General features: G+C 42.5%; 6 protein-coding genes and 1 long non-coding RNA gene across 7 annotated transcripts; 4 read left to right on the top strand and 3 right to left on the bottom strand.

Annotated features, from left to right (window-relative positions):
* Positions 1 to 1504: 1504 nt before the first annotated feature.
* Positions 1505 to 8644, bottom strand: LOC108620767 (uncharacterized). Its single transcript, XM_018017702.2, has 4 exons — positions 8342 to 8644; positions 4276 to 4545; positions 3374 to 3713; positions 1505 to 2089 (listed from the first exon to the last, which is right to left on the bottom strand). Exons 1-4 carry the CDS (start codon positions 8428 to 8430, stop codon positions 1703 to 1705), a joined length of 1086 nt encoding a protein of 361 aa, XP_017873191.1. The 5' UTR covers positions 8431 to 8644; the 3' UTR covers positions 1505 to 1702.
* Positions 3931 to 4583, top strand: LOC149270179 (uncharacterized). The gene is made up of 2 exons (XR_016268647.1): positions 3931 to 4089; positions 4145 to 4583. It is a non-coding gene; the product is annotated as an uncharacterized LOC149270179 (long non-coding RNA).
* LOC108620770 (uncharacterized) lies at positions 6997 to 8454 on the top strand. The gene is made up of 4 exons (XM_018017705.2): positions 6997 to 7200; positions 7258 to 7956; positions 8007 to 8120; positions 8183 to 8454. The coding sequence occupies exons 1-4, from the start codon at positions 7106 to 7108 to the stop codon at positions 8295 to 8297; spliced, it is 1023 nt and encodes a 340-aa protein (XP_017873194.1). The 5' UTR covers positions 6997 to 7105; the 3' UTR covers positions 8298 to 8454.
* Positions 8645 to 12891: 4247 nt separating the features above from the next.
* Sce (E3 ubiquitin-protein ligase Sce) lies at positions 12892 to 14575 on the top strand. The gene is made up of 2 exons (XM_018017698.2): positions 12892 to 14289; positions 14356 to 14575. The coding sequence occupies exons 1-2, from the start codon at positions 13015 to 13017 to the stop codon at positions 14398 to 14400; spliced, it is 1320 nt and encodes a 439-aa protein (XP_017873187.1). The 5' UTR covers positions 12892 to 13014; the 3' UTR covers positions 14401 to 14575.
* Positions 14576 to 14996: 421 nt separating this feature from the next.
* LOC108620772 (uncharacterized) lies at positions 14997 to 15805 on the bottom strand. The gene is made up of 2 exons (XM_018017708.2): positions 15602 to 15805; positions 14997 to 15538 (listed from the first exon to the last, which is right to left on the bottom strand). Exons 1-2 carry the CDS (start codon positions 15620 to 15622, stop codon positions 15086 to 15088), a joined length of 474 nt encoding a protein of 157 aa, XP_017873197.1. The 5' UTR covers positions 15623 to 15805; the 3' UTR covers positions 14997 to 15085.
* A 223-nt stretch (positions 15806 to 16028) lies between these two features.
* Positions 16029 to 17612, bottom strand: Hsdl2 (Hydroxysteroid dehydrogenase like 2). Its single transcript, XM_018017699.2, has one exon. The coding sequence runs from the start codon at positions 17342 to 17344 to the stop codon at positions 16091 to 16093; it is 1254 nt and encodes a 417-aa protein (XP_017873188.1). The 5' UTR covers positions 17345 to 17612; the 3' UTR covers positions 16029 to 16090.
* Positions 17613 to 17710: 98 nt separating this feature from the next.
* Positions 17711 to 19222, top strand: YL-1 (Vacuolar protein sorting-associated protein YL-1). The gene is made up of 4 exons (XM_018017704.2): positions 17711 to 17971; positions 18035 to 18167; positions 18219 to 18522; positions 18584 to 19222. Exons 1-4 carry the CDS (start codon positions 17841 to 17843, stop codon positions 19069 to 19071), a joined length of 1056 nt encoding a protein of 351 aa, XP_017873193.1. The 5' UTR covers positions 17711 to 17840; the 3' UTR covers positions 19072 to 19222.
* The last annotated feature ends 57 nt before the right edge of the window (positions 19223 to 19279 follow it).

The following is a 19279-nucleotide window of genomic DNA, read 5'->3' as shown; positions in this document are numbered from 1 at the left end:
TATCATCATATTATTGAATGAAGTTTTTATGGTTTATCGAGCATTAGGGTATTAGTGTCTAATGATTTTGTTTATATTTTTTTTTGTTAATATGAAGAAGCACACGTCTCACATTCACCGTAACGAGCTTAGTCATTCAACATTGGCATGTCTGTCAGTCCGCTCGTCAGCCTGCCTGTTCATTCGTTACTTCTTCCGTCCGATTGTCTTTCCATGCGTTGACCTATCTTTCTCTCCACTCGTATACATTTAGCGATAGCCTACATAAGGTATATATGAAATATATATGTTTCATGTAGTATTAAATTTGCTGAAGATATCCAATATACCCGCTTACTTCAGCCAAAGACAGTGCATAATGAACTGCGAATCAAGCCGATTATTTATGCGCCACTTTCGGAGGTGCGGCTATCCCGACTTTTTGTCGTCTGCGAACATATCATTTTGATTGTTATTATTATTATTGTTACTTATTGCTTCGTACGCACTTCCAAAGACATACAGCTATTTATTTGTATATGTATGTGTCTGTCTATCTGTACGTGTGTGTGTAGCTTGAGCTTTTTATCTGCCAAATGAGATATTGTGCATGCCTCGCTTCCGTTTCCAGGCGAGTGCGCATATCAAGCTCAGGGCTTAGCCGTAGCACTCCCAGGCTTACAAGCTCCAACCCAAACTCAATTGCGATCTCAATTTTCAGTTCCACCTCTCGTATAATTAGCAAAACAAAAAATTTCTAACAAAATTGCGCACGTTCCGCTGTTTGAGCAGCTGCGCGGAGACTGCCAAAATAAAAGAATACAAGAAATGATATTCAAGCTTCAAGCTCGCAGTCGCCATTTTTGGCAGTACTATGCGGTACTTTAGTTCTATCTCACTTATGTACAAATATATATGTATGTATATATATATATCTGCATTCGCATATGTATCTTTCCTTAGGTATATTTGTAACCACATCTCCTTCTGCATCAGTAGCTCCATCTATGTCTGTATCTGTATCTATATCTATATATCAAATTGTGTTTGTATCTGTATCTGTATCTGTATCTGTATCTGTATTTGCATCAGTATCTGTATCTGTATCTGTATCTGTATCTGTATCTGTATCTGTATCTGTATCTGTATCTGTATCTGTATCTGTATCTGCATCTGCATCTGCATCTGTATCTGCATCTGTATCTGTATATATATCTGTATCTAAACCTGTATCTTTATGGCTTTCTTCAGCTGCTCTCACTCAATTGGATCACGTTTGGATAGATTATGCGTGCAGTGGGTCATAGCTATAAATGAATTGAGTTGCTGTTGCGAATAGGTTTTTGTTTTAAATCAGTCATATTTATTTGTTTAAACAAATTCGTGCATGCACTTAAGTATACCAGAAGCTGATTAATTGTTAATAAATAAATTCCAGTTTAGTCTGATTGTTTAGTCACAGGTGCAAATCATTTTCGATTTGCTTACGATTTGAAGAAGTTGGACGGAAAGGCTTGAAAAGAAATGCAGTCCACAAGTGACTGGAATATATAGTCACATATATATTTAAAAAAAAATATAGACTTATATATTGAGTTTCATACGCGTGGTACACAAATTAAAAAATAAAACACTATAATTAGCGAATGCCCACACCACAGTCTTATAGATGCATGCCGAGCTTAATTGGCATTAGATAGCTGAAAAACTGAAAGTAAAATTCTTATGATATGATATTCTGATAGAACTGCGGCTTCGTCTGATGCTCCTTGATCACATAGAGGCCCTTGGGTTTGCCGTTGCCGGCAAAGTACTTGTGGAAACTCTGCTTGTTGACCACCTGCGAGGGGGCGTAATATGTGGGCGACTTCTGCTTGAGCGATTTCCTGTACTTGGCCTTGCCGCTGCCTGCTGTAAAGGACTTCTCGATGGTATCATTCTCCCAGGGTTTGCGCCATGTCGGTATCTTCTCGATGTCCAGCAGACGATTACGATCCGCCGCAGATACGTGAGCAAAATGCGGATTCTTTTGCAGTGCCTGCTTCAGCACTGGCAGATTCCAATGATAGATACGAGCCGGTCGTCCATTCGAACTGAACGGAAATGAGACCTGCAATGTGTCATGGGTATTGATTAGACGCGTATAAGCATAGAAGATTTGTAATGCTAACAGTAGTAGTAGCTACAGTAGCAGTAACAGAAAAGGCTTAACATTCAGTCAACTGTATGCTTAACAGAAACATTACTGTAAGGAGCTGTAAGCAATGTAACATTAACATTAGCCCTCGATCAAGATTACGATTATTCGTATATGCATTTTGGATAAGCTATGTCATGTATATTGTATTTATGTATACATATGTATATTGATAAGCTGCAGTCACATGTGTGTATATGCATATTAGAATTACATTTCAATTAACATTATTAGTAACTGTAACTGTTGCCTTAACATTAGCAATATCTGTTGCTGGCTTTTGGCCAAACGCCATAAATTAGTCAACGAGTGTCTCCTAACAAATTGCATTTTTAATTGAGGTTGGTTAATGGCCCATGGCTTGCATATTTATTTAAAGCTGGAGCCGTGAGAGCGTAATAATTTTATGCCTGCCGCATGCAACAACATTGACATTGACACAGCAGCAACAGCAACAGCAACTACAGCAGCAGCAACAACAACAACTGCAACTGAATTTGCAATGGCATCTTCCATGGGTATATAAATAGCTGAGACTGTGGAGTAGCTGTCACTGCCTTTGCCACTGCCACAATAATGTCTGGAAGCTGTGCCCGAAGTTGGTAACTCGGTCGCCAGTTGGACGTGCATGTGTGCATGGCTATTTATACCCTGCAGCTATATACAAAATTGGCATATTGATTGGCATGTGATAAGATTGCATTTGCTGGAAACTTCTAAATGGCAATTCTAAATTCTAATTCTAAATACCGATAGTTTCAAAATTCAAATTTGTTTTCACAAAGCTATCGATCGTTTCATTTAAATCGATAACTTTGTGTTGTCCTAATTGAAATGTATTTATATAATCGGCTATCTCTGCTGATTGCTGGGTATCTCCTTATCGAGCAGCCTTGACTCGAGCACTCTTACTTATTTGTTGTCTATATGGGTGAGCCATGACTGCAGCAGTCGACGAAATGCAATGGCCCACATGGGTAATCCATTTTCAGCTCGGCCTCTGTCTGGGTGTGTGTGTGTGTGTGTCTGTGTGTTTGCTTTTTGCAATTTGTTTTGTGCGCATGCGCGCCAGCGATGTTTATCAACGGTTGGCCAGACCAAACCCGACCAGGCCAGGCCCCAAGAAGCGATATTAGAGCCAGTTCTTTACAGTGTAGTTGTTGTTTTTTTGGCGTAACCTAATGGAATCCCGTTTACCTTTTTCCCGTTAGTTTTCAACGCCGACGCCTCACTGGCCGCTGCTGGCATGTTGGGTGCGTTGTCATGGATGTTGTTGCTCATTTGATGAGACTTCTCTTGCTGCTGCTTCTGCTGCTGCTGTTGTTGTTGTTGCTTCTTCTGCTCCGGCTGCTGCTGCCCCTTGACAGCATCCAGCGTATTCTGCACGCTGTTGGGTCCTGAATAGTAGTGCAGATTTGGCGGCAATTTGATGATGAACATGTGTGAATCATCCCGCGACGAGTGACGGCGTGACTCAACAGCCAAGCGCTTCCGGTTATGGCTATTCGGCGCCTTCACCTTCACAAAGCCCAGTTTGCTGCAAGTGCAACAAGCAGACAGGAAAAATCGGCAAATGATTAAATTCTGATTTGAATATTTGTTAAAAGAGATTAACAAGCTTTAATAAATACTGTTATTAACAATTTGACAATTGATGATACGTGTCTTTATCAAAAGCTTTTTAAGAAACTGCTAGAGTTGCCGGACTGTGGACTGTTATGCATGCGAATTAATTTGTCGAAAAATGCATAAAGTGTTGCCAGATTAAAAGAATGCAGAATGAAATAAGAACTTTTTAGTCGCATTATATTTGAATTTCAGTACAAGTGCTGCACACAGTGAAATAGAGTTTATATATAAAGATATTCAGAAAAAGGGGGCTTGCTCTGTCTGTCTGCCCATCTGTCTGTCCAGTAAGCCCTAAACGTTTACCACGAATATATCATAATATAATTTATGATCGCACAGACATGCCAGCTAAGCACAGACGTGCGCAACAGTTGTTGTTGTTGTTCTTGTTCTTTGGCACTAGACACGTTGCATTAATTAAGCCCAAAATGAGCCTGAGTGCTCCCCTCAAGCCTCCGCCCGTTACTCACCTGAGCAGCTTCTTGTTGAGTGCATGTGTACGCCTTTTCAGTTGTTTTTGTTGCTGGGCTGGAACAACATCGCTCTGGCTGCCCCGCAGCTGCAACTGTTGCGGCAGCTGTTGCTGCTGCTTCTGCGGCTGTTGGTATTTGTCCTGTCTTTTGATTTTATATATATGCGTGGCATCCTTGGCAATCACCGGAGAGGACTTGCTCCCGCTGCCGCTGCTGCTGCTGCTGTTCGCCTGTGCTGCAGCAGCCAAGCAAAGGAAGCAACATAAACTGCAAAATAAAAACTCATTTTATGGCCTGTCTTTTTATTTGCTGGTATTTTTGGATTTTATGTGCGAAATTCTATAAGGGATTAAGCGTGGTGCACTCCACATATCTCTGGGGTTCAGGGTCAATCAAGCGTCAGTGCCTGCCACATTCGATGGGCCGTTGTAATCCAAGTCAAGAGCCAAGTGAATGCATTTTGAGCTGAATTTAAGAAGCGGCCAACCTTTTGAAATACTAAACCCAGCGAACCAACGAACGAACGGGCGAGCCAGCAACCGACTGACAATTGGCCAAAGGGTGCAAGCTAGAGATGTGTGCGTGTCACGAAACTGAGGACAGAAATCTTATTACAATATCTATGAAGTTACTTTACTTAATGAAAATACTGAGCTTTAACTTTATTTGATAGTTCTATATTATAAATGTCAAATGTAAATTATTTAATATTCGAGCTCTTAGATTTTCGTGATCTTTTATTACTCAGACAACACGCGCTCCGCTCTAGTGCATGCAGCAAAGTTCTAATGCTCTTGTTGCTGTTGCCCACCAATAATAAGGAAGAAAGCGCAAAGAAAAGCGTCTAAAAATGCAAATGAGCACGTACAAACACACACACACACACACACACAGGCAAGTCAATTACAATGTAATATATGTGTGTAAAATGAATAGTTGAGAAAACGGGCATAGACGAAAGTCACATGCGCTACGGTTCAGTGGAGGGGTGTGAGAGAATTTCACTTGCAAGCAGCGACAGCAACAACAACTCCAACAGCGGAACATTCATAAGAGCTGCCAATAAAGTAAAAGACGGGGAGAGGAAGAGCGGATGAGCGAGAGAGAATTGCCAATATAACGGTCTGGCAGAATGCTCCAGAAAATCATTAGGCTGTGCCAATATCGATGTCTTCACAGCGTCAAAAGTTATTGACCGACTAAGCAGTTGGCCATTTTACAGGGCCAAGCAGCAAATTATACTGGACACATATACATATGCATACATTCGTACATATACACATACATACATTTATATATGTGGGCATATATTGACGAAGCTTTATGCATCAAATGTAACCGAAGGCGACCACAGCGTAGCGACGTGCCTGGCATTTGGCAGTGGGTCCCAAGACAAGACTTAGCCTCAAGATACACACACACATAATGCATGCAGCGTTCTATGCGCAAAGAAAAAAAATTTTAAATAAAAAGCTGAGTCTGATAGCAGTGCTGAAGTTTAAATACTCTTACAAAAATGTTTGTAAAAAGAAAAGTTACAATTTAAAACAACGTTGAGCCCTGGAGCTGCCAGACAGTTACAAAATTTGAGATAAATTAGTGTTTAATATACATATGTACATACATATCTCTAACGTTGCAGGAATTTGCGAAGAGAGCGGCTAGATAAATGGCATAAATTTAAATGCAAGTAAACGGAGCTGCCAGACTGCCAAATTTGATATAAAAGGATCAAATTCAAATTCGTATAATCGATTGGCAGACTTATTTAAAGACGGTTAAATGGAGCGCCACACTGTGGAGATAATCAACTTAGATTGAGATTGACAATTTCATATGAATTCCAAAGATATTAAAAGGCTTGCTAGATATTGCAACTCAACAAGGAGAAATGATAAAAAGTTTTCAGGTTTATTACCAACTAAGTCACTTAGCTATGATACTCTTAGGCAAGCGTATACAAGTAGTTTTGAGCGAAGCTGGCATAAATTGTGAGTCAAGACTTAAAAACCAATGCGCCCCCCAGGCGGGATTAGAGGCTGCCGCCACTGATTGATGCTTGGGCAGGGGCAAGTCGTTGACTCTGCAGACCTGGCCCGGGCATATGGCACGACAATGCGCTTCCTCCAATTGCAGTGCCAGCAGCAGTCAAATCAAATTGTATTCCAATCGACACGTATTTAGCACTGACCACCAATTGCCAACCCAACCAAAGGCAGTTTGGCTCGTTTGGTGGATTGAGTCGGGGTCCACTTGATAAATTGAAAAATAATCGAATGCAGCTCCCTTTTTGCTGTTGTGCGCAGACAACAGATGTGGCATATGTGAATTATTAATGCAACCAGCCACAGCCACAGCCACAAAGAAGTCCCCGCGGCCAAAACACAAAAAACAAGAAGACAAACCACAACAACAGCTACCAAAAAAACAAAAACCAACCGAAAACAACGAACAACACAAAGTTTGCGTGTTCGAAAAGACAAATTCGCAAAGGGCTGCGTGTCAAAATTGAACAGATTTGTGGCCAGACGCAGACACAGCTCAGTCGATTGGCCTTTTAATTTAACACACAGTAAAAAGTGACTAAAAAATATGGTTAAATGTGAAATGACGAAGCCTAGATACTCTAGCATATCTCAGATCTCTAAGATCAGAATAGATTGTTACCCCGTTGCTATAATTCGACAAAACTATATATCCTATATATACTCAACAAAAAATCATTATAGTTTTATGTTCAAATTGTGTAGTCATTGAAGACCGAGAACTGTGCTAGCTTTTACTTAATTATCGAAATTCCTAATACTTTTATTACTTCAGCTTGGTCATGTTTAAGGTAAATTTAAAGAACTTGTTGCAGTTGTCCCTGTCGACAGAGGGTCCACTGCTGCGACACAAGCGCATCAAGTGTGGCAAAGAGAGGTGAGATTGAAAAGGGATTAACTTAGTGATAACTGCTCTATTGATGATACCTTTTAGCTATATGCTCTGTTATGTGCTGCAGGATGGTTACCTGAAGATAAGCCAGGCGAAGAGCATGCGAAGAGGTCGGCGCTCCAAGGGTCTACTTCGGCAGTCTAGCAAAAAGGCGAGTACGAAGCGCGTCTGTGATGCCAACAGCCAGACGACCATTGGCTCAATGGAGGAGCTGACGACTAGGGACACATATAGTCAGACAACTGTGGTACAGTACTCGCATTGCTCTGTGGATACGTTGGATCTTAGTCTCATGGTATCCAGGCAACAGCAGACGACTATACGAATCTTCAACTTTGCCAGTTGCCAAACGAAGAAGCTCAAAATGGAGATGCGTTCCACACAGGTGGAGCTGAAGCTGAAGTCCAGGTTGACACAGACACTAGTGATGCCTATTGCGAAGAGCATCGCAGGTACTCAGACGACGCTCGGAACGGGCCGACAAGCAAGCTATGCGCAGACGGACATCTCCAGCCTGGCGGCAGAGGAGGAACAGGAGCAGGAGGAGCTAAAGGAGCGTATAGTTAATTTGCTATTACGATCTATGAACAGCCAAAGTAATCTGTTGCTTAAAAGCGTCGAGTCCCTCAATCAGCTGCTAGAGTTCAAGCAGTTGGAGTTGCAGAAGCAAAAGCTGGAGAAGGAACGGGAGGCAGCCAAGCAGGCGGAGCTGGTGAAGCTGAAGCAGAGACATCCGAAAAGGTAAGACAATTTCATGTAGTCAAACACAATTCACTTACTCGCCTTCACAGAGCTAACAAACGGTTACATTGCCCCAAGTTCAGGATCTGGGCCAAGCCAGCATCCAAGCCCAATACGCTGACACAGAAGCAGGCCCACGTCCAAACACAGCGACTAAGCATAATGTAGGTAACACTGATAATACCCAATAAATCATGCATATATTTATATATATATGTATATGCAGATCCAGCGGCACGCAAACGGAGCTCTTGAGGGAGATGCCATTGGTTCGCTTGGCTGAGGCAGCCACGCAAACCGACCGCGTGAAAGGACTCTCTTGGCTGCGCTTAAGCAGCTGAAGCTGTCTGTATATAAATAGGCCTATACATACATATTTACTTACCATAGCCAGCGCCAGTTGCTAGCTGATTTTATTGTTGTTATTTTTGTTGTGATTGTTTTTGCTCGCGTTGCACTCATTGTGATTAACATAAAAATGTTGTTGTTGTACTTGAAGTTCAATGCTTAGAAGCGCATCGCTTGATGGCGCCAAAGTTGCGCGTTATGTTAATTTAACAGTGCACTGTTATCGTGCTTTACAGTTTTACAGTTCTTTACCTTGATGCAGTTATGCACTTATGTTTTCCGCAAATACATCCGCACGCGACAATAGCTTGTCAAAGACTGAATGGCCAGCGAGCAAGTGGCCAACGTTTTGGCTTCGGCTTTTGGGTTTGGGGCTTCGGTTGCTTCGGTTACTTCGGCTCTTTTGTTTGTTCGCTTTTTGTTGCTGCTGCTGCTGTTGCTGCTGTCGGTATGCAAAAAGCCAACAAACAACAATAAGAAAGTCACGCTTAACGACTGTGACTGAGACTTAGTCCCAGGGTCTAGGCCGGACAGTGAAAAACAAACAACAACAAAATAGAGAAACAAAATAAAGCACATGCAAGTGCGCTGCGGCGTTGAGCGCAGGAGAGCCGGCTGCAGTTGCGGGAGTTTGGCTGGCATAGACAAAAGAATAAAGCATGGCTGCCGAAAGGCGTCTGTTTTTGGAACGGGCGGGCGTGGTGTGAACGTGGGACAAACTCTCTGGACAGCAGCCTAGCAGCCGGAGATTGAGTCCTGCTGCTACTGCTACTCATGCCATGCCACTCACTCGCTTGGTCGCTGATTGATTGTTATCTCGCACAAACACGCCCTCTATCCGAAAAAAAAAAAAAACAAAAAACAAAAACACCGCAAGCACAGTTAGCTGCGGGTCGCCTGGCGAAAATTAAATACTCTTATAAATATCTGTATACGAGGGTAGTCAAAGCAATTGTCGAACTAACAAAAGTCAATTCTTTTTTTTTTTTTTAATATGTATTATTTTTAATTGTTTGTTTTCTATACTAAGTCAAAGTCTGCAAGTTTTTGCCACTTTTCCCTGAGTACAAAGTTTCAGAGCTGTCTACCTCGTGACAAATTTATAATACCCTTTCCATGAAAAATAAGAGAGGGGTTGCACTTTAATTGAGATTTATTTATGGCCTCGCCAAAAGTAAAGCCCTCCAGTGGAAGACAAAGGCACAGAGCGCTTCATAATAATGAGCCAAACACGCGCTGAGGTTCACTCGACCTGGCAATATTTGGACAACGGGCTAAACAATTGAAAAGTGCAATTGTTATATACCCTGTATACCCTTTGAATGGATGTCGATTATATATTGTTTATAGGGGATAAAAACAACAATAAAATGTTTAAGCATTAAAAGTATATATTATAATTAATAATTAAACACAATTTTCGCATTCCAAAATTCATTACAATTATAACATAAAAAATATATATATATTCAAGGTTTATCTAATGATTCTATGAATTTATATGACCTATATAAATTACTATATCGTTTCTAGCTATAAAAATTTGGATATATAAACACAGCTCTAGGAGCTCCTACAAAATTAAATGTTGATTCTATTTTAGAAATATGTATCCGAAATGCCCCTCCAGCCTATAGCAAACCATAATTATATTCTTACGTACACTAGATAAAAGATATAGGTCAAAAATCTTGAAATGGACAACTGAAACATACCCTGTCTCTAACGCACACAGCTCATCTGAAGTGCTGGGTATTCTCTAGTCGTGCAGCGCTCTTGCCTCAGTGTGTGAGGCTGCTTGTTATGTGGTTGTTGCTATTATTATTGTTCTGTGGTGGCAAGCTTTTCAGCTTCAGGTTTGGTTTGAAAATTGGGCGGGCAGTTCGCCCAGCTCGTTATTGTCAAATTGTTGGCCAAGTGCTCGAGCAGCTGCATATGTATGCGCCCCTGTGTGTGTATGTGTGCATCTGTGTACGGGTGGGTGCCGCTATGAGACCGTCTCTGCCGCTGACATGCCAATTGTATGTCTGTCTGTCTGTCTGGCTCACTGTCGCTAGCCTGGAATGCACTACAGTTGCATTCGCACAGAAATTCAATTGAATTGAATTGGAACGGAGGCTAAGGATTTAGCCTGCGACTAAGGTTAAGTGCCATGTGGTGGCCCACTCTAGACTCTTGCTGCGCACTCTGCAATTTCAACAACAACCTCAACAAATTGCTTTGGCTCGGACGCTTTTACGCTGGTTTTGCTCAATTATGAATTCGCAAATTTTCAAATGGCGAACTTCAAATCCAAGCCAAAACTTTCACTTGAACCAAAAATGGCGCAGACATCGAAAAGGAAAACTAGAGTGCGAACATTTTTGCCGGGCATAAATGGCTGCCCAATATTCGTTTAATGATGGAAAAATTAAGAAATCAAATAGATATCGATATCCCATTAGCTCAGCTTTAATGTAACTTCTTTGGTAAACAATTTGATAAATTTAAATTTTGAAAAAAACTATAGATATCGACATAATATAAAAGTAAATCTCTAGAGCATCATTACAAATTTCATATAATGATAGTCCGACTTTTACTTTGAAGACTCTATTTCAAGCAGTTCGTCAATAAGCAAACCGATATACTCCTTTCTGACTACCTTAACAGTGCATGGCGAAAGAATCGACAAAAAATAAACAAAATGGCGCAGACAACGCACAGCCAAAACAAAACCAAAACCCCGAAAAAATCTAGACGAGAAAGCAAAAAGTTTGCATGCTTCCGGTCTTGCGCCGAATGATTGAGTCGCAGAATAGACAAAAAAAGAAAAAATCCCCTTCCTAGAAGATTTAGGGAGTATAAAAGTGGAAAAGTAGAAAAGTCGCATTCGAGCATTCGAGAAAGGAAGAGGAAGAAGAAGAGAAAAAGAAAGAAAAGGCTATTTTATGCATTTTCGAGTGCCCAGTTGACCAAAGACGAACGTCATGCATTGTCATTAACAACTAGCCATAAATAAGACATAAAATACACAGCCAAGAATGAGTTCTAGCTATTCTGCAAGAATGCTGGACCTGAAGATGCCCTTTGTACACAGTTGTGAGTTAAAGCATGTAACTAGCTCGTATAGTAGATTAAATAGTTACTAATAGATCAAAGCTAATGCTAAGAGTGCAGCTAAGCTTTGAACATGCTCTACAAAGGATACCCTGTACACACACTCACACTAGAATATGCCATTACATATAAACAGTTTGTAGAACAACAAAAGACTTATTCCGCTATGTTACGTCAATCATAGCCGATGATGCATTGTTCACAGGGTACTTAAGCCATGCACCTTTCAATGGAGTTCCAAGAGTTTAGTTGCAAATTTTAACAAGAGGCTGTCAATGATTAATGTCAATAAAACGCAAACTCAGCTTGGGAATGCTAGAACCGACGTCTCTCTCGCTGCTTCAAGTTGAAAGTAGGAAGCGCTGGCATTTGGTCAACATTTGGGTCATGAACCTGTGCCACAGCTGGAATCGAGGACAGAGCACTGATCCTCAAGCGTCGTGTGGGTGCAATGGTTCAATTGGTGTCGAGAGTCAGCGAGTCTCGATAAATGGATAATGTTCGGGATGCTGTTGTTGATGATGATGATGATGATAACGATGATGATGGTGATGGTGAAAATTTGTAGGCACGCCTACACGTACCGCTCATTAGCTATGCCCCTAATGAGGCAGTTAAAAGGTGCAATGCGGGCCTTGGCATTAGCCAGCATTTGGCCATGCCAGTTGACAAATGTCTTTACTTGTCACGCGCTTAAATGTCCAGCAATGTGGCGCCTCACATACACTTGAAATAATGCCATAGCCAATAAAACATTTTTAGTAAATTATTATTTTTTATTTTCCTAAATTGAGGTAAATAATTTTCGTTAAAAATGTTGACAAAGGAAATTAAAGAAACTCGAATATAATAATAATAACCAAAATATTAAACTCGAGCTATTGAACAATTAATTACAAATTGCTACCCATATTTCTTACACTGTATGTATATATATGTATGTATGTATTGCATATGCACATTAGCTAACTGCTACGTCACTTGGGCTTTGAACGCATGCATAGCCATTGTCTAAAGTGACAGGCATTTGAGTTGAAGGAAAGTCAGACTGACGCAGCGACTATGCCTTGGCATGGCTGGAGAGAAGTGTCTGAAGTATGCGAGCTATGAGACACCAGCAAGTAGTGCATCAATTTGGCAATTGGCACAAATTCCAGGCGACTGCAATTCAGTTAACGGCTATGCGATATTTAAGCCATATTTGGCGCGATTCTGTCAAATGTTTTAAAGAATGCGGCGCACTTGAGTGACGCCTGTCAATCAAGCATGGCTGCAGTTGGAGTGTTGACGTATTGTCAAATTGTGTTTGGATATGAAAGCTATGCAATTAGCTTTAAAGAAAACTCCCAGAATATGCAGTGCAGCAGATCCAGAATCTGCACACATGCAAACATACACATACATATGAATACATACACACATCTTTTTAACAACTTGCAGTGTTGCCATATCATGATTTTGTTTCGATAGTATCGCATATTTCAATTTATTCGATAACATCTCTTCGATGGTAAACAAACGCTAAGCAACACAGATATCGAATAAACGCAAAGTAAAGTGAAAATTTGTGTGAAAACGAAAAGTTAAAGACATTGAAGTGAATAGAAGAGGATGGCCTCGCTGGAACCAACGCAAAATAAAACATGGGATCTATCCCTATATGAGCTGCAGCGCAAGCCGCAAGAAATAATCACAGACAGCACAGAAATAGCTGTATCTCCGCGCAGCCTACACAGCGAATTAATGTGCCCCATTTGCTTGGACATGCTCAAGAAAACGATGACCACCAAGGAGTGCTTGCATCGGTTCTGCTCGGATTGTATTGTGACCGCATTGCGATCCGGCAACAAGGAGTGTCCCACTTGCCGCAAAAAACTTGTGTCCAAGCGTTCGTTGCGCGCCGATCCCAACTTTGACTTACTCATCTCGAAGATCTATCCCAGTCGCGAGGAGTACGAAGCCTCGCAGGAGAAAATCATGGCCAAATTCAATCCAACGCAATCTCAAAAGGCGCTCGTGAACTCCATCAACGAGGGCATCAAGCTGCAGTCGCAGAATCGGCCGCAACGCTTTCGCACCAACAAGGGTGGAGGCGGGGGTGGTGCTGCTGCCAACAACAATGGAGGTGGGAACGCCAGCAATTCTAATCGTGGTGTGAATGCTCACGATACGGCCTCCAATGACAGCAACAGCAATACGAACGGTAACGAGCGTGAATCCCGGGACACCAGTGGAGCGACTGGAGCTGCTGCACCCGCTGCGCCAGCCGCAACAGCTACTACAACGCCCGTCAGCAGCAGCAGCAGTAGCAGCAACGCCACTAACACCACCACCACCACCCAGGCGGGCACATCAGGCGCTAGCACCTCATCGAATCGCATGCAAGTGGATGATGCATCAAATCCTCCTTCGGTGCGTAGCACTCCTTCTCCGGTCCCGTCGAATTCGAGCAGCACGAAGCCGAAGCGTGCGATGTCGGTGATGACGTCGGAGCGTTCGGAGGAATCAGAATCGGACTCACAAATGGATTGCCGCACCGAGGGTGACTCGAATATCGATACCGAGGGAGAGGGCAACGGCGAACTGGGCATCAATGATGAAATCGAGCTAGTCTTCAAGCCCCATCCCACAGAAATGTCCCCTGATAATCAGCTGATCCGTGCACTCAAAGACAACTGTGTAAGGTACATCAAGACAACAGCGAACGCCACGGTGGACCATCTCAGCAAGTATCTAGCGATACGCCTGACCCTCGACCTGGGCGCCGATCTGCCAGAGGCCTGTCGCCTGCTCAACTTTTGCATCTACGTGGCACCGCAGCCGCAGCAGTTGGTCATCTTGAATGGCAATCAGACGCTGCATCAGGTCAACGACAAATTCTGGAAGGTAAATTCTATAATATACCGAAAGTATATACTATAAACTAATCCAAGCTTCATTTCAATTTGACAGGTGAACAAACCCATGGAAATGTATTACTCATGGAAGAAGACCTAAAGCGTTACCTTACCTAGTTAAATGCATTTTAGTTATTAAGCATTCAACATATATATACTCGTATATATAATATTTCAATGTATACATGTTTAGTTTTATCATCTATGTGCTCAACAAGAATATATATGTATAGAAGTACACCATCAAATTCTCGATGATGTATGTAGAAACCACAGATCAATTTTCGTTATTATGATTGCATATAAAACATATCCAAAATATGGTTCCATAAGTCAGAGCCTATCCCTGTACGTTGGAGGAATATTGTAGAACCGGATCAGGTTGTCAAGTAATCAGAGCCAAGGCGCTTGGACAGTGATTAAAGGTTGCCTTATGATAAGAACAAGCGAATTATTCTTTGCGTAATTGGACGTTTGTAAATGTGTGAATGTACATACATACAGAGCATTGACGTAGATAAAAATAATTGTAAGAATACATTGGTGAGGAACGCTTAAAATGTAGATAATATTTAGCTATGCTATGACTGCTAACCGTCTCACGGATGCGTTGCTAATGAATGTGACTAATGTGCTTCGCTGGGCTCTAATTGGGGCTGCGGCTGAGGCAGAGTGTGGTTGACTTAAACATTTCAATTTGTTTACAATTAGTGTTATATTCAAAAATGTTAAGGCATAAGGCAGCACCTGTGCTTTGGCATTGATCAGCAATCAGCGCCTATGCATTAGTTACGTATTCTCTGCATTTTTTTTAGTATTGCGCTTCGAAATTCCTTGAAGTCGCTGCTCGCTTCAATTTCATTCAGACAATCGCCTTGAATGCGATTGAGACCACTTTTGATGTCAGAATCCTGGCCGCCGCGTGTGCGCCGCATCAGATCACTCTCGTGATGATAGGCCAGGCCCAGATCCCGCAACTCCTCGATATGATCTAATGTAAATGTCCGTTGCTCCTCCTGTAAGAACTCAGCGCACTTCTCGTAGACATCCAGGTACTGTTCCGCTTCGCCTTTGTCGCCCGCTCGTTGCGTCTCCAGGTAGCGTCGAAAGAGTTTTGCAGCCTGCCGATCTAGCAGCGTCTGATGCATGCTATTTGTGAGCGTGTAAATGCGACGCACTTCCTCAACGCTCATCTCCGAGCAGCCGCAGAAGCACCTAATCAGCTGCGCCGTTTTGCTCTAGGTATTGCGAATATTGAATTAGTATTGAACTTCTATGCGATAACGCCGTATGGAAAGTACCTTGTTTGATGACGAAGCCATGATGCGTATGAGTAATAGTAATATTTATATCTATATACATATATATATTATTCTATGTTATGCTGCTCCATCGACGTTCACCGACATATTGGCCGGCAATCTACAAAAATATAAGGATAGCTGCTCAATCGAACCAAAACAGCCAAAACAGCCATCTGTTAGCTGATAAGGTAGGGATGGTATATTACCTGTAAACTATCGATAGCAATCGTTTACCCAAATAGATACATATTGGTACAGTGAAGAAGAAAACAATCGTACTCTATTTCTATTGGGGTAACTCAAATATTGAGAAGGCTCTTCTGAACATTTTTATAACCATACATACATGCATTCTCTTTGCTGGCTTACTTATAAGCTGTAATAGATCTGTATTTTTAATGCTAATTTTTCAAGCCGACAAAAATTGTAAATATTTTGAAGTCTTTATTTTAGAGCGATTTTTATAAATTTATGGAAGCTTATGATCTATAACTTGGACTTGAGCGCCTTCATCAGTTTCTCCAATTTGAGAGCCTTTTGGAAATCTCCGCTAATCTTCAGCTTTCCTGACATGTACGCTGGTGCCGCCTTCAATTTTCCCGAGAACATGTCAAAGAAATTGTTCGAGTTCATGGATAGCGTTGCGTCCGGGGTACCTGGCGGGGTGCCATTACCGCAGGCACCGGAACCATTCTTCAAGTCCAGAAACCAGGTGCTCTGCCTATCGCCGCTGATGTTGAACTGGTATACGGCCTGCGTTTTGCCGACGATTTCAGGAGATAGCAGAGATTCAATTTTCTTAAAAAGCTGCGGTATTCTGTCGTCGCCAGTGTCAGCAGTGGCAGGCGCAGGTGCAGCTGCAGCAGGCTCAGGCGCTGTTGCACTGTCAGCTGGCGCACCCTTGGCCTCCACGAAAAAGTCAACCATTAGGTTGTCTGCATTTTCACGAACACATGCATAGTCCGTGAGATCCTTGACGCCCACAGATTCGAGTACCTCATCGTCAATGAAGAACTGGCCGGTGAACTGCTTGGGTTCCCGGGAGAGTATGGCATAAGCCGCATCGGCCATAATCTCTGGCTTGCGCGACCAACTGGCGCTGTCGGGACCAGTCAGCATCTCAATGGCAGCCGTATGGATGGCCGTGCGCGGCCAAAGGGCGTTCACGGCTATGCCGCGATCCTTGAACTCCGCCGCCATTCCCAGCACGCACATGGACATGCCGTACTTGGCCATCGTGTAGGCGACATGGGGGCCAAACCATTTTGCCTTCATGCTCAGCGGCGGCGAGATGTTTAAGATGTGAGCATGATTGCTCTTCTCCAGGTAGGGCAGGCACTCTTTGGACACCAGGAATGTGCCGCGCGTGTTGATGCTGTGCATCAGATCGTAGCGTTTCATTTCAGTGTCCGGTGTGTTGGTCAACGAAATGGCGCTGGCATTGTTCACAACGATATCGATGCCACCGAATTTGGCCGCAGCTTGCTGGACGGCGGTGCGCACCTGTTGCTCATCGCGCACATCCACAACACAGGGAAAGGCACGTCCGCCAGCCTTTTCGATCTCATCGGCGGCTGTGTAAATCGTGCCCGGCAGCTTGGGATGCGGCTCGGCTGTCTTGGCAGCAACCACAATGTTGGCACCATCGCGAGCCGCCTTCAGTGCGATTGCCTTGCCAATGCCCCTAGAGGCGCCGGTGATGAACAAGGTTCGTCCTGCCAATTTTCCAGTATTAATCATTGTGTGGCCTAGTTTAAACCGCTCGCTGCAAAGACTCTGATCTATATGAACTGAAAACTGTGTAAATCGCGGCCAATCAACATATGTACAAGAGAAAGTCCAAAGTGCAATAAGATCGACGAGACGTCATATTGTAGGGAGAGTAAAGAGTCAAATGTTCGGCATAAGGCAACTTTTGAATGCGCTTTCAATGTACAAGTATTTATATGCATAGTGTTAATTATTGCATTATATATTGTTTCTATATTATTTTGGGCCATTAGTAACTCAACTTTTGCTATTTAATGATAAAAAATAATAAATTTACACATATGTATATCGTATTAAAATACAGAAAATAAAATTTGCCAGCGTTGCCACTTTTCAGTTTTGTGTGAATGGCATTCTCTGAGAAAATACTACTGGCAAGAAGCAGAAAATCATCAAATGTGTTTGTTTACAATTGAAAAGTTTGAGTAAAATAAAAGAATTAAATAAAAATATATATTATTAATAAATGGCTGCTGAGCGCTCGCGTCGCCACAATGCAGGCAATAAAATAGCCAAGCTGCTTGATGAAGAGGAGGATGAATTTTACAAAACCTCCTATGGCGGCTTTCAGGATGAAGAAGACGACAAGGAATATGTGTAAGTGTATTAATGTTAAATGTTATATGTAGTAAAATATTGATATGCATTTCGTTGTTAAAGCCAAAAAGACGAGGAGGAGGATGTTGTTGACTCAGACTTCAGCATAGACGAACAGGATGAGCCCGTATCCGATCAAGAGGAGGCGCCAGAAAAGAAACGGAAACGCGGAGGCGTCGTCACAAAAGCCTATAAAGCAAGTACCAATGTACAATAAATTTGCATATAATATTAATATCTCACCTAGGAGCCAGCAAAGCCGCTTGCCAAGAAGGAAACTAAAGCTGGCGCTACGCTGCACAAGAAACGGGGCGCTGGCGGCGTGATCAAACGTAGAGTGCGTCCGCGCTTTACGGTTCTGGACTCCGGGCGGAAGTCGATACGCACCTCCACGGCCATTAAAACACAGGCTACAAAGATACGTCTAAAAGAACTAGACGATGCACGCAAGCGCAAGAAAAAGAAGGTGCGCGTAGAGGACTATATGCCCACACAGGAAGAGTTGCTTGCGGAGGCAAAAGTAACAGAGGAAGAGAATATAAAATCTTTGGGTTTGTTAATAAACCAATGTTAACTGCATAGTACTTTAACTGTATTTCCAAATACTTGCAGAGAAATTCCAAAAAATGGAGCTGGAGAAGAAGAAGACACGGCCCACTAAGAGAGTTTTCGTTGGTCCAACGATACGCTATCATTCATTGACCATGCCCGTCATTCGCAATATGCCCACGCGAACAGGCCAACCGAATGAGTCGACTGGCCGCTGTGAACGCACGTTCGTAACCTTTGAAAATGATTTCAATGATAAGGCTTTCAATGCGATCTTCCGTCCGAAACGACCACCGAAGCACTCGTGCGGCATTTGTCCCATCACTCGACTGCCGGCACGGTACTTCGATCCCGTCACCCAACAGCCATACTATAGCATTCAGGCCTTCAAGATATTGCGCGAAGCCTACTACATGCAACTGGAGCAGCAAGCCAGCAGCAGCAGCAACATCAGCGAACAGACCGAGTTGGCCAAGTGGTTGGAGTGGCGTAAGTTGGTCAAGGAGAATCGCCAAAAGGCGGCTACAGCAGCCAAAATAGTCGATAGTTAGTCGTCCTTAGATTGAGTTGTCTACAAAGTTTTCTTTTATAATTTTTTAAAGAATCCCCTATTAGAATTCATTGTTCGTTGCATCTCCATTGTCATAGTTATGCTCGTATCTTACAAGTCATATTCAATATATTCAAATGCTAAGAACATAATGAACAATCATGTGTATTGGATTCTCGCTGTTCAGCGCAAAGAGTATTCCCTGTTCT

The sequence above is a fragment of the Drosophila arizonae genome, chromosome 2 (assembly GCF_054131065.1).
Source record: "Drosophila arizonae isolate 15081-1271.41 chromosome 2, UAZ_ARI_1.0, whole genome shotgun sequence".
Taxonomy (NCBI): Eukaryota; Metazoa; Arthropoda; class Insecta; order Diptera; family Drosophilidae; genus Drosophila; species Drosophila arizonae.
This window is presented reverse-complemented; position numbering and strand designations above follow the sequence as displayed.